Genomic DNA, 24751 nt, shown 5'->3' on the forward strand with positions numbered 1-24751 from the left:
TTCTCAGAATCTTAAGCCGTTTATTCTTTGCAGAAGATATCACTATATCTACTATTGAAGATAAGTATTTAAAAAGAGTAGAATTGAAAGCACTACAACAGTTTTCATTTAAATATTACCAAAACATTGCATTATGCTGCTTAGGTAATTCTAAAATGGATGTTTCTCTGTATTGTTATATCTGTTAACTGTAACAATATTTCTGTTACTGTAATGTAAAATTTCAACATCTCCAAGAAAAACATTTTCTGGGTTTTTAGATGATATATTCTCATAGAACAATCAAATTGATTTCTACCAAAACCAGAATCAAACTATTTTTTTTTACTTTGAAGTATCTTGGTAAAATATTAAGTTTGTCATTATTATTAAATATTAACAATGGCTACTTATATTTCTATTTAAATTAAAATATTATTTCTTCACAAATTTTAAAAACTGAAATAGTTTCCAAGTCAGAAAAATGGGAAGCAAGCAATAAATCATTCCTCATTGCCCATAAATATGAATTATGTAGACCATTACCCAGTAAATAAAAAATTCTATCTATTACGTATTTATATTTATGAATACGCTACCTTTTGTTAAAATATTGATTCATAAAAAAAAATAGCCACCCCTATCATATGTTCACTAATACCTTTTTCATCTTTTTTTTTGCTTTATTTACTTTGTATCTTAATATTAACTTAAATATAATTTTATGTATTCCAATTAATGTAAACTTTAGAACTTCTATTTATTATTTTTCTAAATTGCGTGCATTTTGTGGCATTACTCTGACCTAACTTTTACAATCACGTCCTTGATTCAAGCAATTATTTACTTTAACCCATATAACAGCATACCTAATCATCCCTAAAGTGCTCTTTAAAATATATAATTAGTGTTAATCTGAATAAAACATTTATTTTATCTATTTATTTATCTTTATCAAATGCAGCTGACTTGATTTTAACACAATTTTTAGTATATTTTATCTTTTCCAGAATACATAGTTGGGCTATAGTGTTTTAAAAAAAAATTGTAAAGGTTTGCATTTAATTGATGAATGGTACTTTCATTTATTTCTCACTACAGATATATTTTAGTAAAATAATTAATACCAATCAAATTCAGAAACTGCTTTGATTTGAATAATAATTATTTTGAAAACACTGACTAGGAACATTCAGACACCCCTGTTCATTCATGAGTTTAAAGAATTCCTTAGCTAGAATTATTCTTAAAAATAATTTTCTGTTTGTTGCAAGATGAAATGGATAAAAGTTTTTTTAAAGCATAGTTTCCAAGTTATCAAAAGTCAGAATTTTTTTTATTTATTTATTTCTGAATAAACCTACCCAATATATGAGGAACTTAGATAATCTTTATGATATACTTTTTAGTCAGGCTCTTTCAGTGAAGTACATTGAACTTCACTTTTGTATAAAAGTGAAATTCAATGTGAACTTTTGTATAATGTTAAGAATGACTTTTTTAAATCTTGATGCAAAGGCTGATTTTTGTAAAGCTCTCAATGGTTCTAAAAACATGACATACGTCATGTACTGTTAACACTAAAATGCTTAAGATATTATGAAAACACTATTTATATTCTAATTGAAGATGTAAGCAAAACTTTGGTGAAAAATTGTTCACTAATTATAAAAAGACAGATTTACCAAATTTATGATTACTTTTTAGTATTTGATCTACAAAACCACTATTAAAGTAGAAACAAAAAAGGTAAACTTGAGTTTTTTAATAATCAAAATATTACAGTGGTGTAAGTTAAACAAATACAAGCGTGTGTCAATTACAAAGCTCTTGTCAGTATCTACAAAACTAGAAGGAGCTGCTCGACAGTTTCAAAAGAACTTTTATCATATATTTAAGAAAGTGTATCATTTTGTTTCATCTTTATTTTTTGTCTTCAGTAATTTGACTGGTTTGATGCAGCTCTCCAAGATTCCCTATCTAGTGCTAGTCGTTTCATTTCAGTATACCCTCTACATCCTACATCCCTAACAATTTGTTTTACATATTCCAAACGTGGTCTGCCTACACATTTTTTTCCTTCTACCTGTCCTTCCAATATTAAAGCGACTATTCCAGGATGCCTTAGTATGTGGCCTATAAGTCTGTCTCTTCTTTTAACTATATTTTTCCAAATACTTCTTTCTTCATCTATTTCCCGCAATACCTCTTCATTTGTCACTTTATCCACCCATCTGATTTTTAACATTCTCCTGTAGCACCACATTTCAAAAGCTTCTAATTTTTTCTTCTCAGATACAACGATCGTCCAAGTTTCACTTCCATATAAAGCGACACTCCATTCATATAGTTTCAAAAATCTTTTCCTGACATTTAAATTAATTTTTGATTTGAGCAAATTATATTTGTGACTGAAGGCTTGTTTAGCCTGTGCTATTTGACATTTTATATCGCTCCTGCTTCGTCCATCTTTAGTAATTCTACTTCCCAAATAACAAAATTCTTCTACCTCCATAATCTTTTCTCCTCCTATTTTCACATTCAGTGGTCCATCTTGGTTATTTCTACTACATTTCATTACTTTTGTTTTGTTCTTGTTTATTTTCATGCGATAGTTCTTGCGTAGGACTTCATCTATGCCGTTCATTGTTTCTTCTAAATCCTTTTTACTCTCGGCTAGAATTATTGTATCATCAGCAAATCGTAGCATCTTTATCTTTTCACCTTGTATTGTTACTCCGAATCTAAATTGTTCTTTAACATCATTAACTGCTAGTTCCATGTAAAGATTAAAAAGTAACGGAGATAGGGAACATCCTTGTCGGACTCCCTTTCTTATTACGGCTTCTTTCTTATGTTCTTCAATTATTACTGTTGCTGTTTGGTTCCTGTACATGTTAGCAATTGTTCTTCTATCTCTGTATTTGAACCCTAATTTTTTTAAAATGCTGAACATTTTATTCCATTCTACGTTATCGAATGCCTTTTCTAGGTCTATAAACGCCAAGTATGTTGGTTTGTTTTTCTTTAATCTTCCTTCTACTATTAATCTGAGGCCTAAAATTGCTTCCCTTGTCCCTATACTTTTCCTGAAACCAAATTGGTCTTCTCCTAACACTTCTTCCACTCTCCTCTCAATTCTTCTGTATAGAATTCTAGTTAAGATTTTTGATGCATGACTAGTTAAACTAATTGTTCTGTATTCTTCACATTTATCTGCCTCTGCTTTCTTTGGTATCATGACTATAACACTTTTTTTGAAGTCTGACGGAAATTCCCCTTTTTCATAAATATTATACACCAGTTTGTATAATCTATCAATCGCTTCCTCACCTGCACTGCGCAGTAATTCTACAGGTATTCCGTCTATTCCAGGAGCCTTTCTGCCATTTAAATCTTTTAATGCTCTCTTAAATTCAGATCTCAGTATTATTTCTCCCATTTCATCCTCCTCAACTTCCTCTTCTTCCTCTATAACACCATTTTCTAATTCATTTCCTCCGTATAACTCTTCAATATATTCCACCCATCTATCGACTTTACCTTTCGTATTATATATTGGTGTACCATCTTTATTTAACACATTATTAGATTTTAATTTATGTACCCCAAAATTTTCCTGTATGCTCCGTCTATTTTACCAATGTTCATTTCTCTTTCCACTTCTGAACACTTTTCTTTAATCCACTCTTCTTTCGCCAATTTGCACTTCCTGTTTATAGCATTTTTTAATTGCCGATAGTTCATTTTACTTTCTTCATTGTTTCATCTAGTGTTTTAAAACATTTTTCAAGATTTTTTTAAAGATTAGAAATAACAAACATCTCAATGTTTCAATTTTCAATACTCACCCTATTATTTATAAATACTCATAATAATAACAGATTTTAAATGCACAATTAAGAAATTAATATTTTAATGAATTATCCCAACTGCCTAACTTATACAGCCCAATGACATCTGCTGTACAAATAAAGAAAATTATCTTCTTACCTTAATTTCACTTACTTCCACTAAGTACCTCTCTTACTGTTTGACCTCCAGAACCACCCTACAGTATTACTTAAGAGGATGATATGTATTAATGAAAAAGAAGTATAATCTTGCACAGTCTCAGGTTGACCATCCCTGAGATGTGTAGTTAATTGAAACCCAACCACCAAAGGTTTTGTTATACATATTCAACACCATTGGCAAACCAAACAGCATACAATATTTTTTAAATACTGAACTACATTCAGAAAAAAAGAGTGTTACTCAGAATTTCAACAAAAAACATTTTTACCACTGCTGTAATTCTTGTGTTGAATTTCCTTTGAAAAAAGATCTTTTCCTAGAGAAATCACTTTTGAATTTATGCAACAATTAATATCGTGCAAAAAAAGGTGTAAGTTTCTTTTAAAATGACATTCCTGAAATAATAATTATTCCAAAACTCACCCTCCTCTTTGATAATTTTACAGTAATGAAAAATAATATTCATAAATAATCCAGCTTCTTAAAAATTGCTTGGTAATGTAAAACAGCCAACAATTCATTCAGAAATTACATCCAAACCTTATTATTTTAGTTATTTCCCAAACAAAGAATTCATCACTTTGCTTAAGATACATGAAAATCCTCTTTGTACCATTTCCAAAGGTAATCAATAAACCACATCTAATCCTCAGTATTTAAAATCAACTCCATGAGTTTGGAGGTACATGGAAGGATTTTAAATACTAGTACTTCTCAATAGTAACATGCTTTAACTGTTTTAGTGCGATTACCAGCAATCAATTGATTCAGTCCTGTCTTCAGAAATTGCTTTGCTTATCTGAGTAATGTTTGTCTAGGCATGTTCAATAACTCCAGTTATAAAGTTTATCTTCTTACAATTTTTGGTAACTCAATGGTCTTTCATTACGTTTTTTAATAATCCATAATACTTATAAATTTTTATCCAGTTTCCATTGCACACAGATCATATTATATTGCAGCACTGAATCAATCAATTGTTTTTGCTAGCAGTAGCAAGTCAATATAATATTTAACATAGTTAGACAGAGAAAACAGGATTTAAACTAAGATTGTATTGCTGTAAAATAATTTTTGGTAAGAAACCAATCCAAACATTTTTTGAGAATACCAGGCAATGACTGATATTCTTCTTCATGAATTTTTGTGTGTATAAAATTATTTCTCTTATGGTAACTTAAGACCATCATACAAATCTTTTTGCTATAACTTTTTTCATTGCTAAAAATATATAAATGCATCTTGTGTAGGAGAATTAAAATATAAAATCTATGGTAATTAACCAATAAAATCTGAAAAATTACACTGATTATTGCGATAAAAGTGAAAATCTCAGATATTAAAAAAAATCCTCTTCAATTAAACTTTATTTATCTCTACTTTTATTATATATTTTTTTTTTGTTTTGTTATAATGCCTAATAATATATTTTAAGTTCAGTCATAATCTACTTGTAATATCAGGCTAAAGATTGGTAAGAGGGGTTGAAAAAAGTTAACTGAATCCAAGGAAAATATATGCATTAAAAAAGCAATTAAATACATAATTAAAATTAACTTTAAACAGGGATCAGCAACATTTCAGAACAGCTGTTGTAACAATTGATTACTGGTGATGCCAATCATTAATTAATTAATTAACCAGACAAATACAACTGCTACAGATAAAAACCGGACACTATTGTAATAATTTACCTACAGTCTTACTTAGGTTTTAAGAAGCAACACTTGAATACAGGAATAAGACATTAAATTCAAACTGAAAAAACGAGGAGGCGTCTGTCTGAATAGCCTAAAAAGCTTTTTGTGTATCTTATACAACTCTATGCCTAAGAGCTCATTTATATCATTAACCACACATAATCTCAATTTCTTAAATTCTGCACCTGAAAGGAGGGAGCCTCTAAAGATAGTGTTTGGTACAAGAAATAAACTATAGCAAAAAATAAGAAGCATCTTCCACATTATCAACTCCCATCTATAAGACTTCATGGTTGTTTTATTCCAGTGATTAAATACTTCATAAATTTATTACAATTATTAAATGAAAATAATTCTCTTTATAAAACTGAACTTTTTTCCATTAAATCTTCTGGATCAAATCAGCAACACAGTCTTCAGTGGAATCACAGATCACTGAAGAAAGTGCTAATCTCCTCTGAAAAATATAATGGAAAAAAGTTTAATTATTTTCAAACTCATTTAATATAAAAACTGTTTGTAAGTTTTATATAGGTTTTCCTCCTTTTCTATTAACTAGAATTTCCAGACCATACGAGGTCACAGAAGTGGTGTTTTACCATGTCCAAGTACAGCTTGAGAACTGGTTTTTAAAGTCCCAACGATTTCTTTCAAGCATGTTCTATTAAAATTCAGAAAAATGTATGTCTGGTTGAATTTGTAGAAACTTTAATGGGATAAAACATTTCTGGGCATCCATACATACAGTGGATTTAGTGTCAATGAAAATTTGTTTTTATTTTTTATACTGGTATCTTTTATTCATTTTCATATAACTGTTATTTTGAGTATTTTTTTAAAAAAATAAAATTAATTTTTATTGAGTTTTCAATAAAAAATTAAGGTAGGTTTGACTTATTAAAAGTCAAACCTACTTATATTTATAAAATTGTGCTTTTCTATATATTTTTTTTTTTTTTGCAAAAATGAAAGACTATTTTTACACATTAAGAAAAAGTTTATATCACATGAAAACTCTTCTTTTTTTTAATAACCTTAAAAGGAAGTAAAATAAAAATTCTCTTTTATGGTATCAACTAGCTAACTGAATTTATGTAAGAGATTATGGTACTTATTTGAATAATGAAAAATTTTCTGTCATCAACTCATAAATAGTACAGAATTCGAAGTATTAACTTGAACTATGAACGTACTTCCATGTACAGCAGTTTAAATCTGTTTTAGCAATAAAATAAGTATGATCTGGTATTTCAGCAGAATATACTGCACATGCATGGTGGGAAATATTTGAATCCTAACTTTTTTCAAAGTAAATAACCAATGCATTATAAAATACATCAGCTAAAATGTACCATATACAAATCTGCTGGGGATGGAACAATATGTTCTAAACTACAGCAATAAATTCCATAACTTAAAAGAATAATTTTTGGATCAATAAAATTAAAAATCACTAACATAAATAAATATATATTTCAACACAAATAATTATTATATTTAAATAACAATTTAAAATTAAAGAATTATAAACAATTAAAACAACAAAAAAGATATAAAAAATTAATGAATGTTTCTTCTGTTTTTCTGCATACAATTTGTATCATGTCGTCTGAACCTTTATGGAATATCAGGTATTGAAATAAACTAAAGATTGAATAGACAACTGTGATGATATTCTACAAATCAATAACACATTTTTAACTAAAATTAAACAAAATACTATAAAACAAATACTGCAACAAAATAAATTTTAACAAATAGCTCTTTCATTGTCTAAAATTCGTACAGCTGCTTCCAATTCAAACAAATGGTTATCATTTTCATTTGGAGCTAAATCTCTCATAGCTGATGCTAAATTATAAAGGTATTCTTTATTGCTACCACTAGGTCCATGTGAATCAACAATTATTCTTGCGATACTGTCTATATCAGATTCACCAGCATAATACTGATTGTCAGCTGTCCCAAGATATATACATAAGTCAAACGGTTCAACATTCTCTACTCCGTTATTATTTGCAGGATAAAACTTAACGGCAACCTTTTCATAACCATTTTTCTCTCTAAAATCTAAATGTTTGATTACACTTTCTGTATCTTCTTCGCCTATTTCATATGCAACACCCCAAACCTTTGCCTGTAAATAAACAAGAAATAAGAAATTTTTTTACATACATCCTTAAAATCACAATATGAAGCAATTCTAAATATGATGAAAAAACTACATTCCCTTAATATCTGATAGTTCCAAAACAAATAGGACATCTTAGAAATAGTATCATTTATAAAATTTTCCAAAAAAAAGACCACTTCTCTTAGATTACTTTAGTTAATAAAGAAAAGTAATTGCAGTTTCATCACATGATGTTAGCATTTTTTAATAACCAGTCATTACATTTCACATATATATTACATGTAAAGTAATTCTAATTTACATGTAAAATAATTATTTTTTTCTGAAAACTACTGAAAAATAATTTGTGCTATCCAAAAGAAATATAGATGGGAAAATCCATTCTTGTTTTAGTAAACAAGCAAAATACTGCAGACTATATTGAATGTCTATATGTCCACTCATTTATAATTATGTATGGGACACATGAGAAAGGCTAAGGGGCTATTTTATTTCCCCAGTATTTAAATACAATGTATAAATAGGTTATAAAAATGTTATAAAAATATTATAAAAAATATATTGTAAAAGATATCAAGTAGAATATTATTATATTTACAATAGTAATAATATAATGGTGATACATTTGCAACTTATTAGTTTTATTGTTTAAAAAATATTAGCTCATGTAAATACAGTAATTACTATAATTAAAAAACAGGAATTATTTTCTTTGTCCAGAAAAATCACAAGAACTACAACTGATTTGATAAATTCCTATAGCTTACTCCATCCTGACTGTCATATACAGTAATTACATAACCGCACAACATAACCTCTTAATTTCATCAACTTTGGTACCCCTTCATGATAACAAGAGTAATGATATGTAGATAATAAAAGATCTATTGATGAAAAATCACTTATTACATATCTACCAATCTTTGGAATATGATACCTAAGGACCAGAAGTATCATTACTAAGACTGAAAATAATTTAAATTCCCATTACTTGTCAGATTCTCCCCTCCAATTATTTACTTCAATAAAAAATAAAAATACTATGGTATTCAAAATTCTCTTTTTCAGAATGCATTATACCTGCAGAAGAAAATAAGATACCATTTAGGAGAAGAGGTTCATACCTTTCCAACAAAGAGCTCATGCTCCTATCCCTTTCAATGAGCAAAACATGAAATAACAGTGATAATCAAATCATTTGTATTTTTTCAAAAACTTCTATTTTCTGATTTCTTCTAACTTTTGTTTCTTTTTAAAAAACTTAAAAACCTTGTACAAGAAAAAGAGTCATGTCTCCTCAAAAGGAATAACAGCTTCTAACTCCCACAATTAACAAAAACTGAAAATTGTGATATTCAAACTCTTTTTAAAAATGAAATCTATTTCTCCAACAATAGAAGCTGTATTTTTTAAAATATGTTTTACTTTTTGAAAATATTAAAAACATAATTTTATCCAAGAAGGTCCGTCCTCACGGCCCTCCAATGTTCATTAAATTAGAATGTTCATTTAATTTATTTTCCATCTTCAAATTATGAAAATTAAAAAAATAATTTGATGTTTTATTTTTTGCACAGATAAAAAAATCAAATCTTCCATCATGTTCCCTGTCTCTCCACCAAGTACAATTTAATCATTAAACAAAAAACAAAATATCTACTGGAATAAAGTAATTCAGAACCAACCAACAGCCTATTACACTCTAGTAAAGCAAAGGATTAAAAAAAATTGTTGAAATAAATGAACAAACATGAGCATTAAATAAAACTAAAAAGAGCAAATTCTGAACGCAAGAGAAAAATAAAATAAGATAAAACTTAATTTTATAAAAGAAAAAAAAAATGTTTAAATACATTAAGAATGAAGATATTAATAATAATGCATTCATTATTTTTTTTAAGATAGTTTACTTCTACATCTATTTTAATTATTTATTTAATTAATCTTGTAAAACACTTCCAAACAAAATAAACTTAAAAATTATTTTAATGATGTAATACATTAGATTAAGTAGTTTCATATCTAATTAAGAAGATAATAAATATCATAAATAACACAAATATGAAAATTAATATTACAAATGAATAGTAATAATAAATCCTGTGATAATTTTCACAACTCATAACGTCATTAATAAGCTGAAAATAAATACAAATTAATAATGAAACAGCATCTTTTAAGTCATTTGACATACATTTAATACTGAAAAATAAATTTAAAAAAAAACAATGGAAAATTACAGAAATACAGTAATAAAATTACTACCACCATATCTAACTAGTGCTTAATAATAATTACTAGTCATAAAAGTTGCATACTCATACAAAATAATTAGTATTTTATCTCATTACTTCCAATATTCTGTAACATTATTATAAAAACGTTCTCTGTATTTTCATCCAGATCTTAGTAAATTTATTTGAGTATAATAAAATCTACTTTATGATTTAATGAAAAATTATAGAATCCAATTTGTTTATTTTGAATAAGGAGGCTCTGAAAAGGTTCAATTTTAGTAAGCATAAATTTAATTATTATTTTTTCAATCAACCTGATTTAAAACAGACGTTTGGTCTGAATCTCCTGATGTTGACATTAATGCCTGGGCTAGCCTACAAGGCTTAACCTTTTTGTGTGGTTCTTAATAAACCATTTTGATTTACTGTAAAGTAACTAGAGTTAAAGCCTAATGAGAATGCTAGCTACAACATTTAAATGGTGAAGCAGCCAAGCTCCTGTATGTTTGGCATTCTTTCTATTTTCTTTTGAGGATTTCATTGAAGGCTTTCAAACAGCAGCACTTCGACCTCCCCATGCAAGCATTGTCTTTTATAGTGTCTGGATTGTAGTGAAGGAAGAATCTTGATTAGCTGAGTCAGTATATGACATTGATCATAATAATTATTAACCTAATCGGTCATCATGGCTCAATTTCCTGCATACCAATAATCAAAATAACAAGTCTCCAACTAAATCCTTTATACCAGCTGGTAGCACTGTAATTTAATGATACTGGACTCAGATCAGTTGTTGTAACATATTATATCACTAGAAATGAGTGAATTAACCTTTTTCCTGCAAAAAGCAAATTATTGAGTACTGTGTTCGCTACTTCAAATGAGCAGAAATTGCATTTCTATGATCTTGCTGAGGTAAATTACCTATAACTTGTCTAACATTTATTGGCAATAACAGAAATCTTTTAGCTAAATTAATAATTCAAAATTACAAATTGTTACCAGTGTAGTTTTGTATTTTTTTATTTATTTTCTATTCCTGCACACAAACACTATATAATAAGTCTTAAGTGACATAGTTGGTGCATTATCAATAAGTAATTACAAAAAAAAAAAAACAGCATAATAGGAAATATCAAAAACATTTTTTAAAAAAGTGCTCAAAGGTATATAAAACAATAGCTGCATTTAATAATGCCCCAATCAATTATGCCCGAAAGCTACATCATTCATAAATTTATCGGCTGAATATGAGCCTTTTATCAGCAAGTCATGAGCATTCTGTTACAACACTTTTGGGCAAAGTCTTTCATCCTTTCTGACAGTTTATTATAAAATTTAATCCCTCTATATTGAGGACTTTTTTCACAAAAAGATAAATGGTGTTTTGGAAGTTGTATATGTTGTTTTCTTGTATTATAACCATGTTTAAAACTAAATTTGTTTTTTTTTTTAATTCAGGTTTATTGTGAATATATATTAATAATTCCAGTATGTATAAACTAGGAAGTGTAAGCACTTTCAACAATGAGAATGAAGACCTACATGAATTGTTGAGAGTTCTTTTACAAATTATATGAATAATTTTTTTCTGAGCCATAAAAACTCTCTGTCTTTATGCTGAACCTCCCCATAAGATACAGTTGACTAATTGACCCAACACAAGCACAATATAAAGTCTTGAATCCAATGAGACAATCCGGGAAATCACAGAAAATGCAAAACATACTAAATTAATTTGTTTTTTAAGGTAGTCAATAAGCACACCCCAGGTCAATTTTTTACCAGCCCATGTTCTCAGAAAAGTATGTGATTCAGCCAGAGTAAAACCACATTCATTTGATGAATATGATGCTTCCATCAATTTAAAATTAATAATCTTGGTCTTGAACTATTTATAGAGAGACCATTACTATTAAACCAGTACATTTTAATGAAAGTAGGGCACCCCTAAACAAAATACCACCCTCCAGAATCATCCCACCCTCAATCAATACTGTTGTATCAACTAAAAGTATGAAATCCTCGTTGATGATTTGCGGTAGATTGTTTACATAGATAAGCAACAGCAGTGGGTCAAGAACAGACTACTAAGCCACCCCATATCTAATGGAGTTCCGACTGGAGTAATATCTCAAACCATTTCCAACAACATATGTCCTCTGCATATCTTATCTGGTTTTTCTGTTTCCAGAAAAATCACGTAAGAATAATTTACATAATAGAAACGAGTGATCTACACTCAAAAGCCTTGGATAAATGACTGAAAATACCAACTTCTGTTTCCAGAAAAATCACGTAAGAATAATTTACGTAATAAAAACGAGTGATCTACACTCAAAAACCTTGGATAAATTACTGAAAATACCAACTACCCTCTGAGAGTCATCCAAAGCAGATGACACACCATTCACAAAATCATACCAAGCAAGCTTAGCACCATGTTTCTTCCAAATATCTTCTTCTCTTATGGTTTCTTCCAAAACTATAATGAGAACTACTAAAGTAGCTATCTTTTCAAATACAATTCCATCTTATCACATACCACTTTTTCAAATACCTTTGAAAATTCAGGCTATAGGGATACAACACATTCTTTTTTAATAGAAATCTAAAAGATAAAATTAAAAGCTGTAATATATTTATTTAAAAAAATCATTAAACATTACATTCACACAGAGGGCAAATCAGTCAAATCAAGCTCAGTTGAATGATACAAAAAGCATTTTAAAGAAATCTCACTATAAATCCATCTTCATAAGTATTGGTCTTTTTTTGTGGGTTTTTTTTTGGCAGAATTATCAAGAGAATTATGATCAGAAAAACCTGAAAGTATATTGCAAATAATTATGTCCCCTGCCGAAAGATTTGTCAAAATATTGTTAATATAAGATGTGCTGTTTGGTATTATTCTTACAGGATCCTTAAAATTTATCTTAAGATCCTATCAGTTAAATCTGTAAACTTAGTTATGTGACTGTTTATTGATGTACTCTTTGTACATCAATATTGAAATCTTTTGCAATATAAATAAAAGTTGCCCTTCTTCTTGCTTATAAAAATGAAGGAAGTCGCCAAAAATCTTGAGAAACACAGAATCTGTATGAAATCCTGGAGTTCTATAAATGAAAACAGCTAACATATTTAAAAAGGGTATTTCCACCTAAGAACTCTCACAACAAAAATCCTCATTAATCCATAGAGAGCAGTTCTGACTTTAAAATCTATACTCTCCTTTACTAGTATTCATGACCAACCTCTATGACCAGAACTAAGAATGTAAAAATCCACAATCCTAAAGCCTTTTAATTTATTTAAAATAAAATATTTGTTATTTTAAACCAAAGTTCATTAAATGAAATTATATCAATATCATTCAGCACAAACTTTTAAACACACTGGAAAGCACACTGATGAAATCCCGAGATCAACCTCTCTAACAAAACCGTCTTGTCTATAGTAAAATCTTCTGTCACATTCACTACTATCATCCAAGTGTAGCATTAGGTGGCTATTTAGTATGTTAATAACATCTTCCCGACAGTTTGCCTTCTCAATGAACTGAAGTGAAGCCCATGCAATACATCATTAAATTTATATACGTGATGAAATCCCAACAGAGTCGTCACATTTCCAAACTGAGAGACCAACTTTCTAATATGATCATTAATCACTTTAATGTTTTTATTTATAATGCTATCCTCAAACATGTCATACTTGTATGGTATAGTTCCAGAAATGACAATGGTGCGTTTCAGCCTGGCAAACTACTAACACTGTATGTTAATATTTATACCCTGAGGATTCCTTATTTGTTATGTTATCAGTACCAGCAATCAAGAAAGTAAAATTCCCCTTAGCCAATCTAAATCCTGACTCAAAGCAGACTCAACCACTGCCTCTAAGTAACACAGTTCCTCCTATTAATGTAAAGCAGAAGAAGGAATATGATCTATCTAGCTTCTCTAAAAGCTGCCACCCCTGACAGTCAGAAAAAAATTTCAATTTTACTATCCTCTATTTCACATACTGCTTTTACGTCCAGATTTCTCTGTACATGAACATCCCTCGCCTCTCCTTATTTTGCCTGTTATCATCCCAATAATTCTACATTATAACTAGTATATTTACAGCTGTTGTTATTAAGACACCTGAAATATACATCAATAAACTTTTTTAAGTAAAGTTTCTCCAATGGAGTTTCCAAAACTGTTATAGGGAGTTTTGTTTGTGTATTATGACAAATCTCTCAGCTACACTGATTACTTTGACTAGCTGCTTATTTGATAATCTCCGATTAGAGAGTTATTTAATTGTAGAAGTAATTCTCACCAGCCATGACCTCTCCACCAAATATTTCCATATTTTTTCCCTATAATTTTTTAAGTCAATGCTCCTTTTTTAGTGACTTCCAAAAGTTCCTGCTCTAGTACTTAAATTTTGTTAAATTTATAATTTAGGCTATCCAGTGTTTTTGTTAAAAGGAGCATCAATTCTGAAACCCAGTTATCATCTATTTCTTCATCATCTAATTTACTATACAAATTTATAATCAAGCTTTGGACCTCTGCATCCAATATTTCATCATTGGTGACTAGCACCTCAAACTTAAATTTTTTTGATACTAGTTAATGCCATTCCTGCTAGGATAAGATTTAACACTAACATATTTGCTACCAAACATCACATACATGTGACACAGGTGTTTCCAGCAGACTTAAACAGACACTTACTCTCACTGCATACCAATGTATGATTGTAATGAACTACCTTACCCAAATTAGTCATTTTTTTCTATTTTATCAATTAGGACTCAAAATGACTACAAACAATACCTAAGCCTTTCATTAACATTATTTACACTTTTAAATCTAATTTTTTTGTACATCACACACAAGTGATATCAATCTGTAGGGTATTAGTGCTATGGATAAATATTCAGATAATATATTAGAGATTGAGAGTCACAAATATTGATGGTCAAAATAAATGTATTTTGTAAATACTTTTAAGCTTCTATAAACTTTTAGTAGTTTTAAGGCTTTTATTCAAATAAAAATATTTTACCTTATGTTGCATGTGTGCTGAAACTGTTGAATTGAATGAAGTATGCAAATTCAGCATACTTATCATCAACGTCAAAGATTACGTAAAATGTTTTTACTTTTAGGTAAGTGGACTGAGAAAATATAATTCAAAGTAATTAATTTTAATTTTATAAACTGTTATAACTTAAATTGAAAACATAGTATGTAAAATTGAATATAATTTACTTTGAAAACATAAATGTGTTTTGTGAAAAATATTTCAAATTGCATAAGGCCTAGTGTCAAAAATATAAAACCAAAGATAAAAGATAAAACATAACCTAGTGTGATAAAACATCAAACACAAACAAGTCTGTTTTAGGTCTAGATTATTCCTTGTACCAATCTTTAAAACATGGCACTGGACAAAGGCCAATCTTGTTGCCTTTCTCATCTCTCATAATAGTAATACATTGCTTTTCTCTTTTGTTGTGTCTTGTGGCAGTGGTGACACCTTATTCTTCAGTCCCCTTTACGAGTCCATGTTGTTGATCTCACTTTGGTTGAACAAAGTGGGAGGGTTATAGGCCTAGGCTGCACTTGAAGGAAATGTGCTATACTGACATCTCTGAATTCCAAATAGGTTAATTATTTATTTCCCACCTTCTTAGAATATAAAAATTTACTACTCCAAATTTGAGCATAAAGATGGAAAAATCTTGCTGTACCACTGAAGTGGGTTTCTAAGAGTGGAATATACTAAGAAAAATATTTTACCTTATGTTGCATATAAATGATGAAATATGCTGAAATTGTTAAAGTGAATGAAGTATGCAAATTCAGCATACTTTATCATTAGTCAAACATTAGGTAAGATTTTTTATTTCTACCATCTATTCCACTCATTTTTTGGTTGCAAGCAATAACCATGGAGGCTTACTTATAAATCAGCATCTTTTGTTAGTTATTTCTTCTGTCCCAGATCCATGGGTTGTGAAAATTTTAAGAAAACTTGTCATACCTTTCCACTTCATGATTGCACAAAGTCTTTCTGGCAGCTTATGCACTCGTCTTTCTTTAGCTTTGTGCTAATAACCATTTCTGAGTTTCCAGCTTCATTTGTCTGTAAGGTCCTACTACACATATTTGTCTGGCATTGCATGGGGTGGTCTGTTAGGTCTAGACTGTTATAGAAGTTACTTAAAAAAAGTGAGTGGCCTTCCCAAAGTAATCTTGCATCAAATGACTAACATCTTCAAAGATGTGACCTTTGTCAGGGTTTAATAAAGTCACTTTTACCTGTATAGATGAGGATGTTTAAAATGTAACCATTTGGACTGCAAAGCTCTTAGCTTAATTCCACATTTTTCTTAATGTAATAAATGACAATCTACCACTAAACAAAACCGTAATCTCATCTAATGATAAATTTTTTCCAGGTCTAAAAAATTTAGTAAAATTATTGAACAAATACTTCAGGGCATTATTTATTTTATGTAACTATCATTTGTAGGATTTATTTCAGCATCATAAAACCAGAGACACCTGAGTATTGCCTCAAACCTATTTCTAGGCATGCTTTTTTCTGAATATCATATGTTATGTCATTTGTAACAGATGGCTTGCTGGTTCTGGTAATTATCTTGAATATCTTCCACAACAAACAGAACTTTTGGATCATTAGCAATGTTTTCACTGTGTCATCGTTACCTACTTCAAACACAAAACATAAATCATCCAGCATGAGACTATTTGGATTTAGGCCTACACCAAAATCTATATTTATTGGTTCAAAAAGCTCATTCTCACCTTCATCACTTTTACCATCCAATTCTGAGTCAGGAATATACTCACTAGTATCGTTAGAACTAAATAAGGAACTTTCATCATTGTAGTCACAATCAATCCAACCCACCGGGTTGGTCTAGTGGTGAACGCGTCTTCCCAAATCAGCTGATTTGGAAGTCGAGAGTTCCAGCGTTCAAGTCCTAGTAAAGCCAGTTATTTTTACACGGATTTGAATACTAGATCGTGGATACCAGTGTTCTTTGGTGGTTGGGTTTCAATTAACCACACATCTCAGGAATGGTCGAACTGAGAATGTACAAGACTACACTTCATTTACACTCATACATATCATCCTCATTCATCCTCTGAAGTATTATCTAAACTGTAGTTACTGGAGGCTAAACAGGAAAAGAAAGTCACAATCAATCCAATGATCAATTTCATTGTCCGTACATTTTCTTTTCATACCACTGCTCCATTATTCAATAAATGAATAGAATAGTTAAAACACTAAAAACAACAAATTAACACAACAGTCAAGATTTTTAGGTTAGTTACTAAGCAAAACAACAGCTCAGACCGAGTTAGATTGTGTAGAATATAAACAAGTCTACCAACTTTCTGTCTCCAATAAAAAAATCCCACCAGAGACAAAGCAATCCATATATGAGACAGACATTCCAAGAAGCTGATATGCAACAACATAAGATAACAAAATAGACCATCTGACTTTAAGAGTTCGTTTAATAAAGCCAGGTCCTAGTCACACATGTGCAACATTGGTCTATGGGTAAAAACATACATCACAAATATATGATGTAGGCCTATTTTGAATGCACGTTTTTGGGTTTGGTAGCGAACATGTTACAGAAAAACAATAGGAGTTCAACAAGAGAGCTGACAAGCCTTTGATCACTTTGGGAGGCTTTTGAAGTATAAAGGTGGGAAGGGTAGGACCATGACCAAATAATAAGTACATTTATCACAAATTACAAGAAAGTCTTCTAAGTTCATTCACTTTTCCTCTCCGTTTATCTACTATTCATTTGAATTATAACCATTGACTTACAAAAATTTTATTCAAAATTGAAGTAAATTAATTCAGTAAAATAAATAATAATCAAGTAAATAATAATTCCTGAAATGTAGATAAATAAAAATAATTTACAATAGTGGATAAGATGAATGAATATTTATTATTGCAATACCATTTAATTTATGTAATTAATTTAATAATATTTTTCTATCTCCTAATCTATTAACAAATGATTATAATAAAAAAGATAACAAATATATAATCGCATCCATTTCAGAATTCCAAATACCTGAATCCAATTCAGATTTTTTTTAAATAAAAAAGAAGAAAGCATAAAACCAAAGCAACAATACCACTTTGTTTAGAAAGACACCATGGCATAACTCTCCACATAAATATAACTTTAAAATACCCAAATTTAATCATTTTTAGGAGCACAAAAATAAAGCAACTTTCGCTAAACACTCCATACAAGTTATCATTTTGTAATTGGATAAAAAAAGATAAAAAAAAATAGAAAAATTTACATTTTTTATAATAAAATGAATTACCTCTGTATCACATGATGGTAGTAGAGTTACAACTCGACCAGGCTGAAACATAAAACCATTTATTTTTACTTAACAAGGTAAACTCATGTACACAATTACTTTCCTAGCATTATAGCCCTATGTTTCAAGAAGTAAATCAGCCAAAGAATGGGATATAGGTTTTATTTTCTCAACATTTCATGACCCAGAGACCCCAAAAAACAAAACAAAAGTGAGGGGTAATGTTCGTACATACATGCACAGGGTATGTATGTATATATATATATATATATATATATATATATATATATATATATATATATATATTTGTGTATGTGTGTGTGTGTGTGTGTGTGTATGTGTGTGTGTGTGTGTGTGTGTGTGTGTGTGTGTGTGTGTGTGTGTGTGTGTGTGTGTGTGTGTGTGTGTGTGTGTGTGTGTGTGTGTGTGTGTGTGTGTGTGTGTGTGTGTGTGTGTGTGTGTGTGTGTGTGTGTGTGTGTGTGTGTGTGTGTGTGTGTGTGTGTGTGTGTGTGTGTGTGTGTGTGTGTGTGTGTGTGTGTGTGTGTGTGTGTGTGTGTGTGTGTGTGTGTGTGTGTGTGTGTGTGTGTGTGGAGTGGCACATTTGAACCTTAATAACATTTGACTGGGAAAACTGATTTTGATGAAATTTGACAAAGAGGCTCGTGTATATGGAGCAATTTATTGGTAAATGTTTAGAGCCAATATCTCCAGGAAGTAGGATTGTTAGTTTTTTGGAGTCAATTTTCTCAAAATTTTGGAAACATAACCCCACTTTATATTAAGCTGAGTACATGTGTATGGGCTTATCTTACAATTTTTAAAACATTTTTCTCCCAAATTCTTTTCCTTCCACAAAAAATTGAAAAAAGGTAATTTTTTATTTATTGCATATTTTTTAACTGGATTTTTTCTTTGTCATTTTCAACATAGTAGTAGTTGATGTCCCAAAATAAATACTTTGGGCTAATCCTGGAAGTGGGGGGGGGGGGCAATCAAAGTTTAAAAAATATGTTTTTTGATGAATTCTTTTTATTTTTTTTCATATATCATTATTTTTTTGCAATATAAAAATAAATACCAGATGCCAGGAAAGTATTTTTTTTAATTCTCTTCACATCAAAATATAAAAATTGTTGAAATTAATTATATAAACACAGTATTTTATCACTGAAAGTGCTTCAAATTTTTCGATTGATCATCCCAACTACTTGCCTTCCCATCCACAAACTACCAAAAAACATCTCAACATAATCAAACAGTGATAAAACTTTTGAGCCATATTGTACAGATTCAAAAGAATAGAAACTCCTCAACAACTTTAAAACCATTCCAGATAGAATACTGTAACTTTCAGGACAAAGTATCAGTCAATTATTTCATCTTTTGATGAGAATTAGAATTTCAACCCTTTCTTGGGGGGTACCCAGGGGTTGTAACTCAAATATTTTAAATGGTAACACCCTTTGTGTGATATATCATTTTAAAGGTCTCTTTAAATAAGAAAAATCGTATAAATAAAAAGTTGGTACGACAATGTCTGTACCCAAAATGGCGGTAGGATAAAGTTTGGATTTTGAAAATTAGTAAGTTTAAATTTAATAAGTTCAAATAATAAAATTAAACAAAAAGGAATTAAACTGAATTCAATTAAAATTTATTTTAAAGTTAAAGTTTTTAAAAATTAAGAAAATTTTATTTTTTAACAAAAAATTGTTTCTGAACAATTTAATGAATGAATAAATAAATATCTTGTCACCTAAATATGTTTATCAGCTGATCACTGATGGTCTCTTACCACTGTTGGAAAAATTAAAGCTTATTTTATTGTTGTGTAATATTCCATTTAGAATGTTTCATTATTACAAAACTCTTAGTTTCTTAAGAAAATTTACTGTGATTGATTGGCTAATTGTCTACCTTTACTGCATTTGTAAGCCACTTTTGTTATTTACATCTATTTTATCTTTTTTGTAATTGTTCTTTACTGAATTAATTTTTCCTGTGCTACTTGCTAACATTGCTGTCAACATGTCACTTAGTGAACAAGAGAGGTTTATAGTTCATAGAGAGGTTCAATGAGTGACTTTGGTGATAAGAGTTAGATCATAATGAAGTTTGTGAATTGTTCAATACAACATTTAATAATTGCAACCCTATTTCAAAAGGTACAGTGCCAAAAATCATCCAAAAATTTGAAGAAACAGGGAGCATTAATAATAGGTGAAAACCAATATAATTATTAATAATAGGGAGACCTAAACATGTAACAAATAATAAAAAATCATTAGAAATTATGTAAGAATTTATTGAGAATCGTCATTCCTTGACTCGAACAGTAGCACGAGAACATAACATTATCCAAAGTTCAGTGATTCAAACATTAAAAAGTAAACATTTCAAACCCTTCAAAATATGTCTAGTGCTAGAACTTAATTTCTTTTTCTTTGTGAACAATGAAGTGTAGTCATCAGCGCCGAAACACAATATTTATATAGTAAATAAATAAATATTAAAAATAAACAATTAACAACTAAAACCCAATAATATAAAATAAATTAATAAAGATGACTATGATCAAAGACTTGAGTTCATTATGAAGAACAATATTTGTGCAGATCTTAACTTACTAGATCTTAAACTACATAGTTTAAAGCGATGAGGCCACTTTTTTTTTAAAATGTTAAAATAAATTTAATAACTGTCGATATTATATTTATTGGCCTGTATTTATTAATGGAAATTTATGCACAGTGCTTCTCGACCATATCATTTCAAACATTCAAATCGTTGTTGGCCCCAACTTCCAAAACATTTGGTTTTAACAAGATGGTGCCCCACCTCATTTCGGTTTTCAGGTACATGAAATTTTAAATGCATTTTTTTCCTGGAAGATAGATTGGCCAAAGAAGTCAAATAGAGTGGCCAGTTAAATCACCCCACTCATTACCATTGGATAATTTTCTATCAGGCCACATAAAAAGTATTGTTTATCACAATAAGACCCAAGATATCAATGATGTACAAAACAAAATTTGAGAATCAGTACAAAATTTCACTAGGAAATCACTGAGTAATGCAATATCATCCTTTTACAACCAACTGTCACACTGTCAAACAACAGAAGAAGAACATTTCAGACATTTATTAAAATGAAATGTAAGTAAATAAGCAAACTTTATACATAATAATTTTTTTTTAAATAAATTTATTCGATAATACCCATTTAATCAAATTTTTATAAATTTATTTGCGATAACATTCCTTAAATTATCAATGTAATTTTTTCTCAAAACCCAAATTTATTCTGTTGCCATTCTGGGTAAATAAATCATACAAACTTTTTATTTATACCATTTTTCTTATCTTAGATAAGAAAAAGATTTCAGGGTAGAAATGCTATTTCTCATAAAAAGTAAAGTAGTTTATACCTCATCCCGATAGTTGCAGTATTCTATCTGGAATGATTTTGAAGTTGTTGAGGGGTTCCCATATTTTTGACTCGCTCTGTATAGCAAAGATAATGTTGCATTGCCTTTATTGAGCTGTATGAAATGTTATCAACTGTTTATATAGTTTTATACAGATTTTTTAGTAACTTTGATATATTTACTATTTTTCTTTTATTTATTTATGCAGCAGTATGCCTACTCTTTCATAATAACACGCATACCTTCAAAGTACATTAATTCATTCATAGCTTTTTATCAAATGAGATATAAACAACAGCTCATTAAATGTCTATTAAGGATTTTTAGTTATATCCATGGAACACCACATTTACTTGCTTCTTATTTGAAGGAAGAATGAATGGGAGTACCAAAATAAAAATTATATTTTTTTGGCTCTTCTTTTTGGTCTTTCTGTAAGTTCAGTGGTTGTACATTTTAAGTTATGTATTATAAAGTTTAATTTTTACTTAAAACAGTAATTTTTTTTCTTTATCTTGTATTAAATAAAATAATACATACATTTTTATTTTTAAATTATTATAAACATTAACAAAAAAAATTACAAATAGATAAAGTCATAAATCACTTTTCATGCTCAGTAGCTGAAGAAATTGCAAATGAAACCCTAAACAGCCTTTAGATCACATACAAGATCCTAAATTGCAAGAATGACAAATACCACCTTTTTTTGTCATACTCAATCTTTATCTTAAAAGAATGTCTTGCCAGAACTGTTTATAGTGATGTTGGATTTGTTACAAAGAAACTCAAGGGACTATGAAGTCAAGAAAGCAAGCAGATCTTAATACAATGCAGTTAAAACTATAACAAAGACTGCCCAAGAAACCCATTTATGGGTTTGATAAGTTTCAATAAAATTTATATTGCACATAAATAAAAAAATGATGGAAATCCTAAGTTGATACCCACTTGTATCAATATTACCAAATTAATAATTTTTTATTTGCAAAAAATAAATTAAAATGCTGTAAAAATCATATTGTAAAGCTTAAGAGACAATGAAAGGGCAGACCAAAACAAAAAGTAACCAATACCACTAAGTCAATTACTCTTATTTACCACACCACAAACAAACACATGGCCTTAGTCTCATTTAGTTGTCCTATACTCAAACTATCAATTTGCTGCACTTATTGTAACATAATGATTTAATTTTAAATTTTTAATTTCTTTTTTTGGGCCAATGTTCTAAAAAGATTTTTTGTAAACATATTTCCACATGTTTTTAAAGCTTTGAACTATTTACACTGTCTTTCAATTTACAATAGTTTTGTTATCTTACCTGTGCTTTATCTGTATTTTTTGGAACTGCTTGCCTATTCTGAGCATAGGTAAGTACATTTCAGCCATAATGCTGAAAATATTATATTTTTAATTTTGTTTGGTTCATTTCTTAATTTAAAAATGTTTTTTTACATTAAGTATACCACAATAGCCTGACTAAACAAATGTACCTTACACATAAATAAATCATTAATTGTGTTATATCCACTACATGAGTTTTAAGATAGGAAAATAAGAAAATCCTCATATTGAAAAAAATAAATAACACGTTTTGTAATGTAGACAAATTAAAAATTTACATTTCGTACAGATAAATGACATTAAATTATGAAAAAATTGAATTTATTGCTTAAATATATGAAAGAAAAAAAAATCCGATCTATTATTTACTCACAAAAAATAAATACAAATCCATGTCTATTAATTACAGGTTTGCATATATTCAAAAATTAATTTAATAAATGTTATCTTACTTTATGAGGGGTGCCTCTATGATCTATGCTATGCTGATAAAAACGTCTTACGAATCCTTTAATATATCCATTTAGTTTTAATTTATATGGAAAATCAGCTTTCCAGATTAAAGAGCCGTATCCGAAAATCCACATAGTTCGACTTCAAGAACGAAGCAGCTCGAGTATAATAATGATTCATAACGTGATACGACGCAGTCAAGTTCTCAATGACGACTAGGCCAATTAATCACATCATTGAAATTAAAAAAAAAAAATAATAATAATAACAATAATTATAATATTATATGGAAATGTTTCTCATTTTCATAACCTTAACTATTCAAGCTAAGCTGTCTACTTATAAAACGTGGGTAAACATATCGATGTATCGCTTTGATTAATAAATGTCGACGTTATCAGCGACAGCTGTATTGTAAATTTATTAACATAGAGTAATACTAAGAATAAATTTATTAGTTGGTTATATACATAAATAGATTCTTTAAAAAATCTCGTAACATTGTTGTCTACTAGGTTTTTAATACTTTCTACTCTAAATAAAAAAAGAAAATGTCATTTTAAACTCTGGTGGAAAGAGTTGTAAGTATTAAGTGACAAGTCCTTAGATACTTAGGTATTTGTAGTACAAAAGCTACTTCGAATATTTAAGGGTAAGAAATGTAAGCAAGCAATAGTTTTTACCTACCTGGAATTATCAGCATTTGAGAAATAATTATAGGGAAGTTTATTATTTAAAACCAAGTTTAATAGAAACCAAGGAAAAGGAAATGAAATTTCCCTATTTTTATATTACGTAGGTATGCATTTTATAATAGTGTAACCAGGAGTGAGAGAGCATACATGTGGAGTATCTATAGCTCTGCACTGGAAATGGACAAATAAAAGAGATTGTGGAAAAACTGACTAGAGAATTATTCAAATAAAGCTGAATATAATTGAAAATAAAGTAGTTATGAAAATTCATGCTCCCATAAACGACGCAGATGTGACTACAAAACCATATTTTCGAAATTTTCTGGAGTAAAATCTTATCTCTTAAAGTTATATTTTT

The 24751-nt window shown here is 29.1% G+C and overlaps 1 protein-coding gene across 1 annotated transcript; it reads right to left on the reverse strand.

The window, feature by feature from the left end:
• Nucleotides 1-7150: 7150 nt before the first annotated feature.
• Nucleotides 7151-24042, reverse strand: LOC142327776 (putative glutathione-specific gamma-glutamylcyclotransferase 2). Its single transcript, XM_075371103.1, has 3 exons — nt 23698-24042; nt 18470-18511; nt 7151-7833 (listed from the first exon to the last, which is right to left on the reverse strand). Exons 1-3 carry the CDS (start codon nt 23830-23832, stop codon nt 7447-7449), a joined length of 564 nt encoding a protein of 187 aa, XP_075227218.1. The 5' UTR covers nt 23833-24042; the 3' UTR covers nt 7151-7446.
• Nucleotides 24043-24751: the final 709 nt, after the last annotated feature.

The sequence above is a fragment of the Lycorma delicatula genome, chromosome 7 (genome assembly GCF_047948215.1).
Source record: "Lycorma delicatula isolate Av1 chromosome 7, ASM4794821v1, whole genome shotgun sequence".
NCBI classification, from domain to species: domain Eukaryota; kingdom Metazoa; phylum Arthropoda; class Insecta; order Hemiptera; family Fulgoridae; genus Lycorma; species Lycorma delicatula.

Bases quoted from the DNA above. Each gene is read 5' to 3' on its own strand.
- LOC142327776 (XM_075371103.1), bottom strand. From the start codon at position 23,832: ATGTGGATTTTCGGATACGGCTCTTTAATCTGGAAAGCTGATTTTCCA. The intron at 18,512-23,697 runs GTAAGATAACAT...TTTATGTTTCAG, and splicing joins ATAGAGGCACCCCTCATAAA to CCTGGTCGAGTTGTAACTCT. The intron at 7,834-18,469 runs GTAATTCATTTT...GTTTATTTACAG, and splicing joins TACCATCATGTGATACAGAG to GCAAAGGTTTGGGGTGTTGC.